Source organism: Delphinus delphis, chromosome 3, assembly GCF_949987515.2.
Source record: "Delphinus delphis chromosome 3, mDelDel1.2, whole genome shotgun sequence".
In the NCBI taxonomy this organism is placed as follows: Eukaryota; Metazoa; Chordata; class Mammalia; order Artiodactyla; family Delphinidae; genus Delphinus; species Delphinus delphis.
The window spans coordinates 125,236,778-125,256,282 of record NC_082685.1 but is presented as its reverse complement, the minus strand read 5'-3'; the positions used below and the strand labels follow the sequence as shown (position 1 = coordinate 125,256,282).

At 38.1% G+C, this 19,505-nt stretch overlaps 2 protein-coding genes across 4 annotated transcripts in view; one reads left to right on the top strand and one right to left on the bottom strand.

Annotated features, from left to right (window-relative positions):
- NDUFAF2 (NADH:ubiquinone oxidoreductase complex assembly factor 2) overlaps positions 1 to 8,947 on the top strand; it is a 185,321-nt gene extending 176,374 nt beyond the window's left edge. Inside the window, exon 4 of the mRNA XM_060009449.1 lies at positions 8,598 to 8,947. Coding sequence (XP_059865432.1) covers positions 8,598 to 8,843 — 246 coding nt within the window. The 3' untranslated portion in view covers positions 8,844 to 8,947. The remainder of the gene's footprint in view (positions 1 to 8,597) is intronic.
- Positions 8,948 to 10,117: 1,170 nt separating this feature from the next.
- SMIM15 (small integral membrane protein 15) lies at positions 10,118 to 18,839 on the bottom strand. 3 transcript variants are annotated; one of them, XM_060009447.1, is made up of 3 exons: positions 17,248 to 17,374; positions 15,946 to 16,076; positions 10,118 to 15,026 (listed from the first exon to the last, which is right to left on the bottom strand). In XM_060009447.1, exon 3 carries the CDS (start codon positions 15,012 to 15,014, stop codon positions 14,790 to 14,792), a length of 225 nt encoding a protein of 74 aa, XP_059865430.1. In that variant the 5' UTR covers positions 15,015 to 15,026; positions 15,946 to 16,076; positions 17,248 to 17,374; the 3' UTR covers positions 10,118 to 14,789. The 3 variants fall into 3 exon arrangements, with proteins under 3 accessions (XP_059865430.1, XP_059865431.1, XP_059865428.1); XM_060009448.1 differs by lacking the exon at positions 17,248 to 17,374 and adding an exon at positions 16,924 to 17,142; XM_060009445.1 differs by lacking the exon at positions 17,248 to 17,374 and adding an exon at positions 17,379 to 18,839 and having other exon boundaries at positions 15,010 to 15,026.
- Between the last annotated feature and the right edge of the window lie 666 nt (positions 18,840 to 19,505).

Below are 19,505 nucleotides of genomic sequence, written 5' to 3'. Positions count from 1 at the left end.
AAAATTAGGTTCCTGTTTTTTGTATGTAATATAACTGGATCATTATGAAATGGCCATGGTTTTGTTCCCGTAGAAAGCTAAAAAAGAATTTAGTGACATGGGAAATTTTATCAATATCTGTTAAGACTGACTCTTAAGTCTTTACTTGCTTTTGAATATGGTAACTTTCTAACAATGAAGCACTGTTGAATTTACTTTAAACTGTATTTAGATTTTTTATCTTGGGATTCCTTTTGTATGTAAGTTTGAACGTAGTTATATATGGTATACATGGAGTTCACAAGTACTTGAAACCAAATGGAGACCATTTATAAATACCAAACTCCAGAGGAGTGTGGAGCCAGACTCTCAAAGAAGAAATGGGTTGTTATGTATAACTGTATTCTGCCTGCCATTTTTCCTGGCTGGGTTCATAGCACTTTTAGAACAAACTTTATAATTTCCTAATAAAGAACTGACCATTAGCTCTATTCCATTTCCAGGTCTATCTGTATAAAAATTATAAAATAATTTTGAAGTCTATTATTGTGGAATTTTATCTTTAACATGAATATCACACCATCATATATATGTACATAGAGTGTATTACTGAAATATTCCTTGACAGAAGAATTTTCTCTTTACTAGGCTGAGACTCTAAAGAGAGAAACAGGGTTAGGGGATTGAGCTCCTGAATTATGTCATGAAAACCATTTTTCTTTTTTATTTATACATACATGTGGCACATACAAATAAGCACACTAAATTTAAAAATACTAGTGATACTTTACATAAATTATTAATGACGGGTAATTTTTAATTTGTATTTATATGCCCTTGTCCACAAGGTATATGTGTAATAATAGATATTCCTAAATGCTCTTGTATGTATGCTTAGATCTGTATCCAAATACTCAATTCTGTTTAATAGCGTAGACTCAGAACTGTTCACTCCTTCACCTCTTGTCCAAGTGTGGCCCCAGAGATGCAGAATGACTGGATACCTGAGACAGAAAAATCTTTGGGAAACTGTTTTAACTCACTCAGATATTTCTCAGCCCTTTTCTTTCTCCAGTACTCACTGAGTAATTACATTTTCTTCCAGTCAAGATGACTTCATCAGAGAGCACTTGTGGACAGCTCTCTCTCTCTTCCCTCAGATGCTAGAGTATGGTTCCAAGGTTCAGGTTTGCATTGCCTTAGTGTCCTTTATCTCTCCCAAGGCATCATCGCAGAGACCTCTAGTCCTATTCTGCCATTTGTTTCACCTCTTTTTTTATAGTCCAAGTATCCAGATCTGTTATAGTACCTCCCACAGCTATAACTGTATATTAGAGCTGATTTCTTCACCATTTCTACACCAAAAGTCATGTGTACTAGATTTTCACATAAGGGACTATATGATTAGATTGGGATAATATAATTCCTAACCTCTTTGAGTCAACATGTTTGAAGACTGCATTTTCAGGCCTTAATTTTTGTCTGTATGTTGGTAGTTTAATAAAAAACAACTTTAAAAATGCTTTTGTGATTACCACACTTAGCAATTTGCAACATGTAGTACAACAACAGGACAGCTACCAAAAGGGCTCTTAAGCAGGGCTCTTAGCAAAGAAGTGGCACTGAAAAGGACTTGAGCTGCAACCTTTTGGGGGCTTGAGTTCTCATCACTGAATTAATAAATAGTGCACAATAAATAACCATTAACTTGTCTAAACTACAAAAACAGGGTTAAGCTTGTTAAATGCATCCAGAGCTTTTTTTTTTAATCTTTTTTCAATGTAATCCTACACAAACAATGGTAATTTATAATTTGATGTAGAAAAATATATAAATTCAAACATTTAACACAATACTTTTCACAACTGAGTTTGTCTATTTTTCCAATATTAAGGCTCTGTAAACAACTCAAGCCTAAGCTAATTTGCTCCAACTGAACACCCCTGGTGCCTGTTGAAATGAGAGAGATTGTCACAGAACAATAGTCATTCATAAACAATATACTTAGGAAAAGTTCTGAAATATCAGATTTTGGTACAGCTTGTGCTTTCTCTGTTGTCAGTATGGTTTCTTTCTCTTCTTCCCTGAGATTGGTTGAGAATGATATCCTTCAGTACTTCACTCCAGGGGACTCTTTGATGTGACCTTCTCAGAAACGAGTTAACCTCATGCATGACTTTCTGATTGTCCACCCCACCAGATTCAGCTTCAGTGGAGAAGGGCCATTGTTGACATACTGCTTCAAATCCCAGGCCAGGGAAGCCAGGACAGTGGTGCAAGACATGGAAGGTTTGGTGGGCAGAGGCTCTTTGTCAGGTGGGAGTAGGGAGGGAATGAGGTGTCATCTGTCTCTCAGGTAGTACTATTAATCTGAGGGCTGCATATGGTCACAATAGTCCTCTTGCATTTCAGGCTGTACTTCTCCTCTATTTAGTGGTAACTGACATCTTTGCAAAGCTTGAGAAGTCCTTCTGGTGGGGGTACAGTGATGATAACCCTCAAAATCTATAGCAGTAGTTTCAATGCACAATGTGATGACGCTCCTCATGGGCTCAAGGAGCTGGGAGTGGGTAGACATAAAATCAAAGGGCATTGAGTACCTAGCAGAGTGTCCCAAAGTCTAACATTTTCCCCTGCAATGAAGTCCTTCATTCTGATATTTTTGGCACTATTCATTCCTTTATGTAGGTTCAAGTTTCCATATTGTATCATTTTTTCAACCTAAAGTATTTAATACTTCCTTTAATGTTCTTGTAATAGAAGTTTGCTTGTGACAAAAACATCTTTTTTTTTTTTTTTTGTCTGAAAATGTCATTATGCCTTCATTTTTAAAGGATGTTTCCACTGGATATAGGATTCTAAATTGACAGTTTTTATTTTTTTTCAGTGTATTAAAGTCATTCCATTGTTTTGTACCTTGCATTGTTTCTGAAGAGAACTCAATAGTATTTATCTTTGTCTCATAAATGTCTTTCTTTTGTAGCTTATTTTAAGATTTTCTCTTTTATCATTAGTTTTTAGCAATCTGGTTTTGATATGCTTTGGTTTTGTATTTTTCCTACTTGGAGTTTTTTTAGTTTCTTGGATATGTAGATTTATATGTTTATCTATTTGATATATTTTTTAGTCATTATTTTTTCTCCTTCCTCTTTCTTCTTTTTCTGTGATTCCAGTTACATGTATGTGAGACTGCTTAATATTGCCCAACAGCTCACTGAGGCTCTGGTTCAGTTTTTAAGCAATTTTCTCTCTCTTTTGCTTCAGTTTGCATAGTTTCCATTGCCTTGTTTTCAGATTCTTTTTTCTCTTCTTCTGCAGGTTCTAATCTGCTGTTAAGCATATCCATTACATCTTTTATTTCATGTATTGTATTTTTCACCTCTAGAAGTTCCATTTGGTTCTTTTTAAATGTTTCTACATTTCTTCTCTTTATGTTAATTTTTCTTTTAAGTCTTTAACATATTTATAGTAGCTGTGATAAAGTCCGTATCTATTAATTTCATCATTTCTATCATGCTTCTGTTGACTGGTTTTGGATCACACTTTCCTTCTTCACTTCTTGATTGGATGATAAACACTGAAATAGTATATTGTTTACTGTCTGTGTTTTGTTGTCTTCCTTTTAAAAATGTTGAGGTTTTTGTTTTTTTTTTGAGTATATTAATTTACATGTGAATCAGCCCAAACTTTTGGAGGCTTTATTTTTAAGATTTGTTCAGGTGGATCTAGAGCAGTACTGTTCAATAGGAGTTTCTGCAATAATGGAAATGTTTTGTATCTGTACTTTTCAATATGGTAGCCACTAGTCACATTTGGCTACTAAACACTTGAAATGTGCCTAGTACAATTAAGGAACTAAATTTTAAAATTTAATTAATTTAAATAACAACATTTGGCTAGTGGCTACTGTATTGGACAGTACAGATCTAGAGTTACCTCAACTCTTGTGCCAATTTACTCTTACTCGTAAGGAGTGATCTTTCTGAAGTCCTTATACTAAATGCCCTGCAGGTTTGGTGAGGCATCTCTGGCTTTTTAGAACTTGAATGTCCCCTAGTCTCATGCAAGCTGCAGCAGTTGTTCAGTTTACAGCTCCCCAGTAGTTATTCTTTAGCCAGAAATTGACCTTCCTGGCCCTGTAGAGTCTCATCCTACCCACATACAGTTTGATACTCAGCTGAACACTCAAGGGTACCCCTATCCAGGTTTCTAGAACTCCGTGTGTGTGTGTGTGTGTGTGTGTGTGTTCTGGTACTGTGCCCCACAAATTTCAGCTTCCTCAGCCTTCCTAACCAACCATCTCTATCTCTTTAGCTCAGTGAGGTAACCAGCCTCTGCTTGGGTTCCCTGACCCTGTGCAGCAGCCTCCAGCTGAGGTGATACAGGGCTTATCTCGTTTGTTTCCCCTCTCTCGAGGATCACAGTACTGCACTGGCTGTTGTTTAGTATCTGAAAAGTTTAGTATTTTTGTCCAGTTTTCTAGTTGTTTATGGCAGAAGAACTAGTCTGACACCAGTTACTCCATCTTGTTTTCAAGCCAGTAGATTATGTCTTACTAACACCTCTGTTCTCAATCCAGTGGTAGTGGTTGCTGCCTTTGTTGGAGACTGTAGCACATTAAATTGGAGATTTTTTCATCCTGGCAAAATTATGAATTTTGTTCATTCTTCATAAGGATAGCAATTGATGTAGGGATCCTGCTATTTACAAAATGTTCACAACAAATAGTTATTCAATGTATGTCACAAATTAGTGGGTTAAATTTTTAAGTACTTAAAGACATAAGTATTGAGACTACATTTCTACCCTGAGATGAGAAAGAGGGACAGATATAAGTTTGGTGTGTTTATTTTTAATGGAATAGAATAAACAATCACTATTTAAAAATCCACCTGTAACATCTTCTGTTGTACTATTACTGCCCAATAGCCAATTCTTTCCCAGTCTTTACAACAGCCCATAGAAGAAGGCAGTACTGTAATCTCCATTTCACACAAGGAAACTGAGACACAGAGAGGTTAAGCAACATTAACAGGGTCACAGCTAGTAAATGGCAAAACTGAGATTTATATGCAATTTGTCTTGCTTCAAAGCCCATGTTTTTAACTGCAAACTTTCAGAAGGTCTAACAGTGTGAACAGTATGCATATGAGTATTTGAGATGTAAATTTTATGTATACATAGTCACTGTATTCCCATTTTCAGATAAAGAAACTGAGACTGAACAAAGTTAACTGACTTTCTTGGTGTCACAGATAGTAAAAGGTAGATTTGGGATTGCAACTATGTGTTTGGGTCAAAGAACTATGTATGTGGATAGTCATCAGAGTTCTGTTTTTTTTTTATGAAAAAGTGATATATTGGAAACAAAAATAGGGGTAGACATTACGTAAGTCATGGTATAATGCAAGTGATAAAATCCATACAACTATTTTTTTTTAATGTGAAAGAATACTGACAGGGTGAAAAGTGGTATGCAAAAGGATAAATATTTGCTTTAAACATACAAACATTTATGTGAAGACCTACTTACCCTTGGTTTATCCCTAAAATGCTGAAACAAACAATGTTTTTATTGATATACATATTGAGACTTAACGTGATGTTTCCAAGGAAATAATGTAAGGGAAAAATCCTTGCTTTATAGTAATTTCTGCTATGAAATAGGCTTTGTTACAGAATTACTTCTGTTTCTCTTTTAGTCTACAAATTCCTATTTTTTCCACCTAACTACTTTCATTTTATCTATTCCAAATATTTACAAAACTAGATTTCCTTTCACAAATGATTTATGTTCTGTGTAATTTTTCTGGAAGCTGTTGGCAGGGGTCTGGTAACCATTAGTTTAAAAAAAAAAAAGACAAATTCTTTTCTAGGAAAAACTATAGTCTCCATGTTTTTCAACTCTGAAATCTTTAATCTTCATATTAAAATAATTAACATATTCAGATTGACTTTTTATTGGCCTAAATAGCTGTTATAAGAAAGAAACTACTTGGCAGAGTAATGATGAGTAAAGAGAAATTATATGAAGGCAGGAATAAAGGAAGAACAGCTCTCTGCCCTCAGTTTCCTTTCATGCAGAAGGCATAGGCTTGCACCAGCTGTAAGATTGCAACAGTAGAGCTGAAATCCCTAAAGGCAATGTGACTGATGCTCTTATACCAAGCCAAGCAAGCTTTATACCAGCTTCTCAGTAGTGTCTTGCTCCCTGTGGTGGGCTACTAGTGCAAGTTCAACCCTCGTGAACCTTTCATTCTGCTCAGGAGAAAGAGCCTCCGGGCTGACACACCAGTTCATAGAGGGTCTTGAAGAGTCTGGAGATGAAGTGAAGATGAGATGGCCTCAGACTGAAAAATATTTCCACCTACTTCCATTATTTCCAGTATCATATTGAGGGGTTTCTTTTGTGACATATGGTCACCCCACCTGAGAATTCTACAGAGTATATGAAAGGCAAAGCCAGACTCTCACCCTCACTCATAGCAGCTGTCCCTAAACTCATAGTTACTGTGGTTATTAAATTACTCATAGGGAATTGATCTGTTATAGAAATTACAAGAGTATTTATAAATATGCCTTCCCTCACGTTTGCTTTAGGAGAGGTTTCATTAGATGGGCCCTTCTTTGTGTCTAAAAGTCTATAACACTACAATCTCCTCAAATCTTTTCCTGTAAGTATAGACCATTATTTTAAATGTGATTTTAAATATCAGGGTTTACCTTTTTGGAGAACTATTATTGCTTGAAATCCATGTTAGAAACAGAAAGATTGCATCATATATTTAAATAACCAGATGTGTCATTTTTTTTAAAGGAACCATTGTTTTAAATAAATTTATTTAATTTTGGCTGCATTGGGTCTTCGCTGCTGCGCTCGGGCTTTCTCTAGTTGCGGCGAGCGGGGGCTACTCTTCGTTGTGGTGTGTGGGCTTCTCATTGCGGTGGCTTCTCTTGTTGCGGAGCACGGGCTCTAGGCGCGCAGCCTTCAGTAGTTGTGGCACGCGGGCTCTAGAGTGTAGGCTCAGTAGTTGTGGCAGGCGGGCTTAGTTGCTCTGCGGCATGTGGGATCTTCCTGGACCAGGGCTTGAACTCGTGTCCCCTGCATTGGCAGGTGGATTCTTAACCACTGTGCCACCAGGGGAGTCCCAGATGTGTCAATTTTTTAAATTTTAAAATAACTTGGGAGAATTTGTTTTTGTCAATGTTGTCAGATATTAGTTATGTTAACATTCATATTATAAATAACAAATATATTCTTTTTTTTTTTTTTTTTGCAGTACGTGGGCCTCTCACTGCTGTGGCCTCTCCCACTGCGGAGCACAGGCTCCAGACTCGCAGGCCCAGCGGCCATGGCTCATGGGCCCAGCCGCTCTGTGGCATGTGGGATCCTCCCGGACTGGGGCACGAATCCGTGTCCCCTGCATCGGCAGGCGGACTCACAACCACTGTGCCACCAGGGAAGCCCAACAAATATATTCTTAAAGAAAAATCAGAAAATACAGATAAGCGAAAAGAACATTTAAAAATTTCACTCAGGGAATTCCCCGGCAGTCCAGTGGTTAGGACTCTGCCCTTTCAATGCCGAGGGCGCCCATTCAGTCCTTGGTGGGGGAGCTAAGGTCCCGCAAGCTGTGAGGCGCAGCCAAAAAAAAAAAAAAAATCCACCCATTTAGAAATAATTAAGATAGAAGAGGAAGGAGGAATCAATAAAGGTAAAAGACGTAATTACTATTCATCTGTTTTTAAGATGCATATCTTCAAATTTTAACATCTCTGAAATCAGGATGTGTGAAGGAGTTTGCCTTTTTTAGTGGTACCTATAACAGTGATGCATCTTAAATTTGATGGTCTTGTATTCAATGAAATACAGTAATAGGTTCATTGTTGTTCGGGGTATAGATCCTTACAAATAGAATAGCACATCTGAGTGACAAAACTGCATTGCACAAATTGCTTGCACTGATTTGAGGAAGCATTTCCAATAGCAAAGTGCCTCTCTGGAACTGGTGTCTAAGGCTTGCTGAACTCTGATTCCGTTTCTGTCCTCCTCTTCACTGCCATACCACTCCAGAGGCGGAAGGGAAATAGATGGGACTTGGTCCTGGCGCTAACCATGCTTTAAGTCCCACAGAGAAGAGACTGGCAGGAGCATCCTTCTGAGGCCCTCTCACCTTCATTTCATCTTCAATAGAAAGTACAAATCACTGATTAGTTTTTGAGGCAGTAAATAGCTGTTAAATTTAGAAAATCTTTGGTAAGAGTGACTTTTATGCTTTTGTGTAATATTTCATGTTAAGTGGTTTGTTTCACTTACTGGGTAGTAAATATTTCTATTTCATTATCCCTCTCATCTTTTTATTATAGTATACAAGGAGATAGCTGTTTAATTCAAAATAACATCACTCTATCATTATATGGCTTTATATAAAGCTATATAATCAGATAGCTTTTTCAGACTTACCCTGTACATATCTATATATTATTTAAATGCAAGGCAAGTATCATGTATATATGTACTTAATTTTTTTTAGCTATTTTATTTTTATAAAACCTGTAGTTTGAGTTTTCTTCTAACTAGGAATTTAATGATTTCTTCCATTTATATATGCATGCAGGAAATAATGAAGAATGAAAAACATAAAGAAGAAATTAAAACCAAAGACTTTTATGAAAAAGAAAAACTCCTCAGAGAAGAGAGCAGCAAGGAACACTTGGCTCCACCAGTTCAAACTCAGATTAAAGGGCATGCCTCTGCTCCGTACTTTGGAAAAGAAGAATCCTCGGTGGCTCCCACCAGCACTGGTAAAACCTTTCAGCCAGGATCCTGGATGCCACAAGATGGCAAGAGCCACAATCAATGAATGCACTGTGGTAAAATCATTTCATTTATATATGTATGTGACTATTTTAACAAGTAAAAGTAAAAAGTTACTTCGTATTTTCTGACTGTACAATAGTTCTCTATTCCAGTAAACTTAAGAACTTGTTTTTACTATGCATAAGAAGTGTGAGTTTATGAACTATAGGAACCTAACTTCTTTTAGACTTAAATCCTTCACTTGATTTAGTCTTCATTCTCTGTTTATAAATTTGCTTAGTTTTTTTCCTCTTTGAGTTGCTCCCTTGAGAAGTATCTTGTAGCTGTAAATGCTCAGTACATTTTAGATCCTTACGATCATTTAGAAACCACCCAAAATATATCTTGGTAGAAAATGATAAGGGTAAATATTGAACTGTCCTAAATGATCAAATATAAAAGGAGAAGACTGCTATTTCTGTAGAGGCACTCTGTAAGATTCTAAAGAACTAATCAAAAACATGAACTTGGATAAAACACATGGAGGCCAGGATAAAAACACGTGGAGGCCAAGAAAATTTATTTGATAAATGAAAAACACCCTATGATATAGTAGATGGGACAAAAGCTATTTTATGGTGGAATTGAGGTTGGAGTTTTAAAGAAGAATTAGGACCAATGGAAGTAGACAATCTATCACAAAAGTCTGAAAAGATGGTAAACAGAGAAATGGTACAGTAATTGCAGTTCTGTGAGATTAAAAATTACTTTGAAGAAATAGAAAATAGGGCAGAGTTCTCAGAACGTGATTCCACTGATAGTGGAGATTACAGTGATTTCTATATTGGAGAAAATTATAGGCAGATGACAACATTAAAACAGATTATATATAAAAGTGTCATACATTTTCTGAAGTGCACAACCAAGTTTTTGTTGCTAACAGAGTTCTAATTCTAATATAGAGGTCTTCTAACAGTGTTTGACATTGTAGCAACTACTCAATAAATATGGACTGAGATTTTTACTTAATATTAGAAGGTAAAAATTTTAATTGCTTAAGAAATAAACTACAGAAAAATACAACTTTATAAAATGTTATACTGAAACAAGTAATCAAATGTAATCACCATAACACTCATGAAATGACAAAAAAAAAAAGCCCCTAGGTGGTAATATTAACGTTCCAGCAGCCCTGTTAATATCAAGTTAATCATTCTGTCTCTTTACATTATTCCAAAGTAGTATTACATTTTACCAAAGAGGCAAAAAAGGAACTAGCTATTAGGCAATATAAAAAGAGATAAAATTTGTTGTATAATTGACTGTAAAGTAAGATGTTCTTGAACCCCAGGTTACAGGAAAAACTGTAAATTCTAACATGCTAGAATAGAATGTGTCTACTACCAAATTCCTATCAGCTTATTAACTGTATTCTATATACATATTTTACAAAAGTTTGTTGTGTAGGCTGTTTATAAATATCTTAATGTATGACAGAATTTACATTAATTTTAATTTTTATGGTTTTCATTTTAAAATACCTGTTTTACATAAAAGAAAATCTTAGCCAACAGTTACGTTACATAAGAAGATGATACTGGCCCACCCATTATTAGTAAAGTATGAACTTTCAAAGTGATTTTGAGAATAAACTTTGTAGTAATCCATCCACACTCCTTTCCTCAAGACTAACATTTTTAGGATGACTGGTTTACACTGTTAGGTGGTATCAGAACAGAGTTCTGAGAAGATTTAGTCCTACATAAAAACTGAACTATAATCTTGGCCTAATTAAGATTGCCTTTCTAAACAATCTTGTGTTTATATGTGGCTTTTAAGCCAGACACATGCAAAGCAGAATCAGAGTTTCACATAAAATATTCACTTGTCCACCATATTTCATATTTTAAAGTTATATTTGGGGAATTTATAAGTTTTTTTTTTAATGAAAATGTTTTTCTTCATCTTTTCAAGACAGACTCCAAAACCCATGCAGATTTTTAAATTTCAAAAGTTAAAATGTTCATTTTAAAATAATTAAATTGGAGCTTCCCTGGTGGCGCAGTGGTTAAAAATCTGCCTGCCAATGCAAGGGACATGGGTTCGAGCCCTGGTCTGGGAAGATCCCACAGGCTGCAGAGCAACTAAACCCACGCACAAGTACTGAGCCTAAGCCCTAGAGCTCACGTGCCACAACTACTGAGCCCACGTGCCACACCTACTAAAGCCTGCGAGGCTAGAGCCCGTGCTCCGCAACAAGAGAAGCCACAACGAGAAGCCCGCACACCGCAACCAAGAGTAGCCCCCACTCACAAACTAGAGATCCCACGCACAGCAACGAAGACCCAACACAGCCAAAAATAATTAATTTAAAATAATAATAATAATTAAAGTGTCATACATACCTTAAGTTCTCTCAGATAAATCCTTCCTGACTTCCTGTGCCTCTGCTATACATGCATATAGCATTTTTTCCCCCAAAGGCCTTATTATACAAACTGCTCAGGTATACATGCGTTGCCTTTTGGGTTTAACCATATAAATCTAGCCTATTAGCTATGCCTTGGATATCTGAAGTTAAAAATCAAAAAAAATGGAGGAAATAATTTTTCCCCATTATGTTATCCTTTTGCATTCCATTTTTACTGATTTCTGGCTCTCATTTACTTCCTAATTTCATCAGCCTTGACCCAATACCATCATACTGACTTTTTTAATGCTGTCTCATTAACCACACTATCTAAAATGTAACCTGAATTCATTTAGACTAGGCTTTCTCAAACTATTTGTGTTCTTTGGGGGAAAAGAAAAGAGTCTATGATAGTCAAAGAAGGTTAAAAGACTCCAAGAAATCATGAAGAAATGAATTGTCTTATCTTGTGTTTCCCAAACTTTTGGTATTTGAACACGGAATCCCCTTTAATGTTTGAGAAATACAGAATTTGTCCTTATATGTTACAGATATGAAGTAAATCAGAGTGATCCTATAATCAGTTGCAAACCTGAAAGCAATCATCCCTAAATAGGTATCAGACTTCCTCTAATTTAAAACCAGATGAGGTATAAAGTGCCCCTAACAACGGGTGACGAGCTGTTACTTAATAGTGGATCTCAACATTGGGTTTCTAGCTTACAGCATCCGAACTTATTTCAAGTTTGCTCACTGTAATTTCAGGAAATAGGTTTAAAATCCCCTTGCACATCTGATACAGTAACACCATGCTGAAGTTTACCACGTGGACGCTATGGATCAAATTCTGATGCACAAACTTTTTGGTGGTAAAATGTTTGTTATAGGCAGCTTGTTTTTCCTTCAAAACCAGCCATAATTGATTATATTAGTTCTAAGAACTTCAGAAACAACATAATATGTAGGCAGTTTTTAAAAGAGTTATTCTGGGTAACAGTAAATGGGATTCTTGTAACCATAACAGTATGTTACAATAAAAGATTGATTTTTCTGAAGACTCTCAAAACTCATAATACACAGTCCCCAACTTAATTTTTCAACTTTACGATACACATTCACATTCAACAGAAACGTTGTTTGAGTTTTAATCTTTTCTCGGGCTAGCAGTGTGCAGTAGGACACTTGTGATGCTGGGCAGTGGCAGGGAGCCACAGCTCCCAGTCAGCCATGCAATCACAAGTTAGCAACCGATACCCACACAACCATTCTGTTTTTCACTTTCAGTACATTATTCAGTAAATTATTTTCAGCTTGCAATGGGTTTATCAGGATGTAATCCATTTTAAATCGAGGTAGCTCTATAGTCTCTAATTTACACCACCCCCCAACACACACAAACATATAGACACATATTATAAAACCTTGTTGATCTCAAATGTATAAAAAGGCTCCATAAATTTTGGGAAAAGCTGAAGAAACAATAAATGGCCTATGCCAAACAAATACAAAATTGTATTAAGACTAACAGGGACTATAGAAAAACCTATTTTAGTTAAATACCTTTAAATTGTCACAATGAGCAATGAAACCATAGCTTTAGTGGATAACTGTAAGTTTTGTTTAAATTTCAATGACAATATAAAAAGCATTATCCTAGCTCACCTGAATAACTAATTTGTAATTAAACACTGAATTATTTCAGTGCTTGGAGCTGCAATGTGTTGATCACACTGGCACCAAGTAGGAACTGACAACCTAAAATAACAGTAATAAGTATTGTTCAACCAGTCCATAAACATTCTCAGAGGTCCTTAGGTTCTCATATTTGAGAAACATTGCTCTCAACTTTTACAAGTACAGTTGACCCTTGAACAACATGGGTTCGAACTGTGTGGGGCCACTTATACACAGATGTTTTTAGTGGTCAATACTACAATACTACATGATCCAGGGTTGGTTGAATCCACGGATGAAGAACTGTGGCTACAGAGGGACCTCGGAACTGCAGATATGGAGGACCTGCATATAGGAAGGAACAATGTATAGGGAGGGTCCACTATAAATTATACAGGGATTTTCGACTGCAAGGGAGGACTCATGCTCCTAACCCCACAAAAAAAAACAAAGCCCAGCGTGGTGTTCAGGGGTCAACTGCATGCTTATCTATAAATGAAATTTGTAACCCTCTGAAAAGTCTAACTTCTATAACATATTTAACTTGAATTATTACTCCTCCCCCCACAAAAAAAAAACAAAGCCCAGGACCTCTTTATAAAAATGTATCAAATTTATTTCAATATCTAGTTTCATTTTTAAGTTAAAGCTTTTAGACAATTTTTTTGTAATTTAAGATTCATTATCGGGGTGAGGAAAACATTAATAAGCTATTAATTACTGACAACAAAATTATTAACCATGCATTTATAAAAGCCATGTTAAAGAGTAAAAAGTTCCAGTTATACTACTTAACTGAAGGAAATATCCTTCAGCCCTTTATTTCTAACTATAACACATTCTAATTTTGACATGATTTACACCTTTTTCACCCAAGTAATACTATGCTAAACAAACTTTTTCCAACTGTTAAGCCTTTCTTTACCATTTATGAAATATGACTTAACTGTTACTCTTTCAAAGTTCCTTAAAAGAGATTTGAATTTTAATTTTCACCATGAACCTGTTTGATCAAAAAAGTAAAGGACATCACTACCACATGAATTAAAGAATGGAATGAAAAACAAAAGTGGTATTATATAATCAGCAAATTATTTGATAAGACATTTTAACTACTTCACATTTCTACTTATAGCACAAGTGAGAATGCACTGGTTCCAAGGTACTACAAGGTTTGGCATTTTTACTCCAAGCTTTAAATCATAGTGTTGATCTACTCAAGTCACCTCTAAGAAAATGGCAGTGTTCATAAGTACAAAAATTGTTATATCCAGTAAGTGGTATTCTACATGGTCAAGATAATAAGAGAATTCTTTATAAAATTAGATTTTTAAAAATGCAGAATGTCTGGTAATTACCAGTATCTCAAAAGCTAAAATGAGAAAAATACAGAAAATAGAAGTACTCGTTGAATAATACTTTGCTTTGAGGAAGCCAGAAATGATTCTATTTCAAGAAATAAGTAATAATGATAAAAGATGTGATTAACACACTGTATCTCTTTTAAGCCAAAGCATGCTTTTCACCTCAGGACAATTCTGATTTTTACATTCTTAATCTCCTTTGTCCAGAACAGGACCCCATTTTAAGCCATTATTTGAATAGAGTCCATAATCTAAAGCCATTTTTCTCCACAGGATGTTTTCACTGTAGGACATATGCTGCAAAAAGGCAAATGACTAAGTCAGTTATAAAGAATCTGTAGCATAATAAATGCCAATTTACAGTAACTGTCAACAGACTTCTACACCGAAGCCTAAAAGTTGCTATAGTACAGGTGAGAACTAACATGATTCTTCCACATGCTCAGACTTCGTTTACTAAATAATACTGTCACAAGGTCTTAAAAGAAACCTTAATGGGTCCTTCCAAAGCTGCATAATTTTCCAGATGATTTTCCTCTGGTTGCAGAGCCTGTTCATTCCTTCAATCCTTTTTTAGTCGTTTAGCTTTTGCAATATTTTCTTGACGTTTTTGTTTCTTCTTTTGCTCCTTTTCCCTGGCCTCGATCATCTTGGCCAATTTCCAAGACAGTACAGCACTTGCTAGAAACAATGGAGTTAGGGCCAGAATAACTGTTGTAAGGAAGCCATATGGGTCCTTTGCAGCCCATTCCACAATATACTCAGCCCAAGCCTTTATATCAAACATCTTTGTAGAGGCCTTAGGAAAGCAGGGGGTGGGGAGAGAGACAAGAGAAAAGCCTATGTGGTTAATCAAATTTTGAAAAAGGTACCCCATACAATTCAGTTAACTCAGAATTCCATTATCACTCAATAGTTTGGTTGGTTGTTTTTAAAAAGTACTAATTAGTACTATTTTAATAAGGACTAATGTTTCTTGTAAGAAAAAATAATTCACCTAGGACAACCAGAAGAGTGACACTTAAAAGATGTGAAGCTATAGAAGATAAAAGGAAAAACCATGTGGAATCTGTCATAAGGACTAGGCATTCTCATATGCCTCCTATATTCAAGACAAATTTTATTTAGCAGCAGAGTTTTCAAAGAATTTTGAGTTTTATGTGCTCATTCCAGGAAACAGCTGAATCCCATTATGTCATTTTTTTTACATAGCCTTAGTTCTATTAAGTGCTAATTAACAAAAGTACAATCATCAAATTTGCTATTTGAAAGCCACAGAATATGTGAAATGCCTGGAGAAAGGGAGGTAATGGATGGCTGTTTCCAGGAATGAAAAGAGAGGGTAAGGGAACCATAATATCCATTCATATGCAAAGAGTTCTATAAGCAAAAGGTGACATGCTATTTTATGCCCTCTTTCAGCTTTGAGGACTCCTATTTGAGGACATAATTAGTAAATGAGAACAACTTTAATAGATGAGAAAATTAACCATTACAGGTGCCATGCGTTTTGTTCCGTTTTGAGTTGGTAAGGGAGGGCCATCTGGCAAATAAGGACGTTGTGGATTTGAGTGACATTTTCTATTTTGCCCCAGAGGCTTTTCAACCTTCATGTTTGTGTTGATCTCTATTCAAAGTGGAGAATCAGAATACCTGGGGAGGAATGGGTGTATATACAGTCACTTAAAATTTCAGCTGGGATTTAAAAAATCATCTACCTTATGCTTTGAGTAGTGATCTCTAACTTTGTCCTGGGATTATTAGCCAATCACAATTTCAGATGACCCTTGGTTGGCTGTCTTCTTTAGCTCTACCATACACTTCTGAGAGAATGCTTAAATTCTATATACTGGTTGGGTTGAAAAGAATAGATAAAAGAAAAACGTTAGAAGTCAACTTTAAGGAATAATTATAATACAATTTTAAATGGTAAATTCTCTATATGCAACCTATAAATGACATGTAAAATCGCCTGGCACATTAAATACATTTAATATCTATTGCTTTCTAATTTTAAGAAAGAAATAATTACACAATGGTAAATGCCCTGTAAGAAAATCCTAGTTACTGGAGATCAAATATTTTACTAAATTACTTCAAAAATAAAATTATTTACGAAGTTCACCAACATATAAAATAAGTTAGCTCACTGATATGTTACAGCATATCCATTCCCAGATCTTGAACTTTTTATACTAAAAAAGTCAATTATTTGTTTATAGGGTTAAGTATACAATCGCAAAATCAAACACCGCTTTACTCTTAAAAGGTTTTTTTTTGTCTCCCTATTATACAGTTTGTGTTCTTTATAGAAAACCCAGATAAGCAAAACAAAATATATATCACCCACAATCCCATCACCTACATAAAACTACCATGACTGGTTTTAATTACATCCTATCTCAACTTCTTCATATTTTCAACTGAAGACACATTAAAGTACCTAAGATATCGTTAAATATCCTAGCCTCCCCACCCCATTCGTAGGCTCCCACCCACACAGTCGAGCCCAGGCTCTACGGATATCCATCTGTTTCTTCAGCTTCTCCAACCCAGTAATGAATTAACTAATGCAAGATTCAGAGATGAGCAAAAGAACTTTGCAATAAAGAGTAAAGCGGAAGTGAAGGACCCGGTTATGGCCGAGTTTTAGCCATTAACACAGAGAAAGGAGTTACCGTCCACAGGACACAAACCTCCCATGCACCTCAATTTCGGACCCCAAGCGCACGCGCCTCCCACACTCCAAGGAATATTTTCTTCCTTCCGAGAAGGATCGGCCGGGCTTGATCTCCGGGCCAGACCCGCGCGGCGCCTAAAGCTGCAGCTGATGGCACCTCACAGCCATCCGCACTTCCCCTCCTTCCTTGTGTTTTCCTCGCTCACCCTTCCTTCCTCACCGCACCCGGCCGCCCGCCCCTGGGGCCACGCTCCCCAGACCCTCCACCTCGGCGAGCGCGGGCCCGGCGGAGCTCGCACAACGGGCGGCCCCCGGGAATCAGAGGTCGTCCCCGCCACACCTTGGGCCGTCGGCGCCGTGGCCGCCTCCGCCGGGCACGGGGGCAAAACTGCGGCTGCGGCTGCGGCCACCACCGGCCTCCCCTACAGCGCACCCGAGACTGTGGGTTCGTACCCCCAACTCCCAACTAACCTCCAGGCCGGAAGCAGGAAGGCGGAAGCCGCGGCTCTCCCGACCCGCCCACAGGCCGGCCCTTGCCTGGATCCGGCCTGAGGAAGTCGAGGGGCCAGTTTCCGGCTGCGCCATTGCTGTGTGGGGCCAGGGACCCGGACTTCGAGCACGCGGGGAGGGCGGGGCGGCGCCCGGGTTTCCGGGGAGCGGCAGGTGAGGCCACGTGGGGCTAGCGGCGGCGCCCGGCTGGTCGCTGGCTCGGATCCCGAGTCTCGCGCCTTCTGTCGGGGCGGCGTCTTTCCTGAGGCTCGGGTGGGCTCCGGCCTTCGGGAGCTGGTCCGGAAGCACGGAGGGCCCCCTACCTTTGCCCCCGAAGTCAGCCGGGGAACAGCCGCTCCCCTGCAGGAGCCCGGCCGTGGGTGGAGGGCCCCGGTGGGTAAGGTCCGTGACCCTGGGAAACTCCAGCCAGAGAGCGGCGGCAAGAAAGGAGTTGGTTCCCACAAACCGCCCAGAGTCAAGGTGAGGGTGACACTGCGACTCTTGAAGGATTCTAGCGAGTTCCTCGGGTTCACACTCCACTCTTTGACCTTCTCATCTTCGGGTTGGACAATAGTTAACGCCTCACGTCGAGGAGACAGAGCAGCAGCTGGACCGTGGTGGGTCCATCGAACCTTGTTATTAAGGGAAAATGCAGCCATGCTGTGTGAAGAGGGGTTTTTAATTTAAGAACTTAACTCTTTCACAAAAGCATGATCGATACTTGCCCAGAGTAAACTTGATAAATAATTAAACTGGGCGTAGAGTTCCCACCGAGGTACTTGTTCTTCCAATACACAAATAAAGGGATTCAAAAGTCAACAAGCAGAAAGAGTGAGTTAATATATTGTCTTCTAAACTAAAGGAACTGAGAGATTAACTCTGGTTTGGTTGGTGATCAGATTTTGTGGTCTCTTGCACTGAACTGCTCTGTTTGACTACCTCTTCAAATGTTGCAAGAGCTCTTCACTGTTGCGTGCCAAATAAAGCAGGTTTTTATTCTTGAAATGCTATAGAATGTTCTCTTTGAGGCGCAAGTTTTGACATGTATAACTAGTTTAGGTATAACAGTAACTATTATTTACCAGGGAACAGGCTTTTGGCAAATAAGCTAATGATGTAAAATACTGTTTGTTGGGCATATGTTAATGTTTGTATGTTGTATTAGCAGCAGTTGTTTTCTTATTCATTCTTGTTTGAAAACTTGGATGATGGTTTCAAAGCTTGTGCTGCTTGGACCTATCCTGTACCTCTAGTAGCCAGAATAAGACTCAGTCATTGGATTGTGTGTACTGAAAACTTGACTTGCTGATGGTAACTCTATGTGGTTTTGTAAACTTGCCCAAATAGTAACTCCAGGAGAGGGTCAGAATTTATTTTAACGTCCTTCACTCCAGAGACCAATATGTGTATGTTGTTTTATTTATTTATTTTATTATTTTTTTTTTTTTTGCGGTACGCGGGCCTCTCACTGCTGTGGCCTCTCCCGTTGCGGAGCACAGGCTCCGGATGCACAGGCTCAGCGGCCATGGCTCACGGGCCTAGCCGCTCCGCGGTATGTGGGATCTTCCCGGACCGGGGCACGAACCCGTGTCCCCTGCATCGGCAGGCGGACTCTCAACCACTGCGCCACCAGGGAAGCCCTGCGTATGTTGTTTTAATCACGGTTAGACAGTTTTCCTCATTATTGCCTCCCCTGTAGCTCACTCTGCTGCATCCCTTGTGAAATGCATAGGAGTCTTGGGCCGGAATAAAAGGCACAGAAGAAGGAAGCCTCGGTAGGTCTTTGGCTCTAGTGTAAATCAGGTTTTCACTGTCTAATATTACTGATGTAGCTTCCAGTTCCAGGGCAGGCTGAAAGCCCAGGAATAGCGTAGCGGTTGCCACAGCTGAGCTCCCTACTGCTACCTGCATTGCCTTAATGAAAGGTGGCATCAAGATTGGTTCAGATGCTGCGGAATACTTTCTAGAGGAGTCTCAGCTTGGGAGTTGAGATTCATAGGCCTTGTCTCTGCTGATCTGATACTCTGATCAGTCACTCTGAGCCTGTTTCCTCTTGTGTATGTGGAAAGCTATTAGGTTATCTCTGGGGTTCTTTCAGCTTGAAAATTC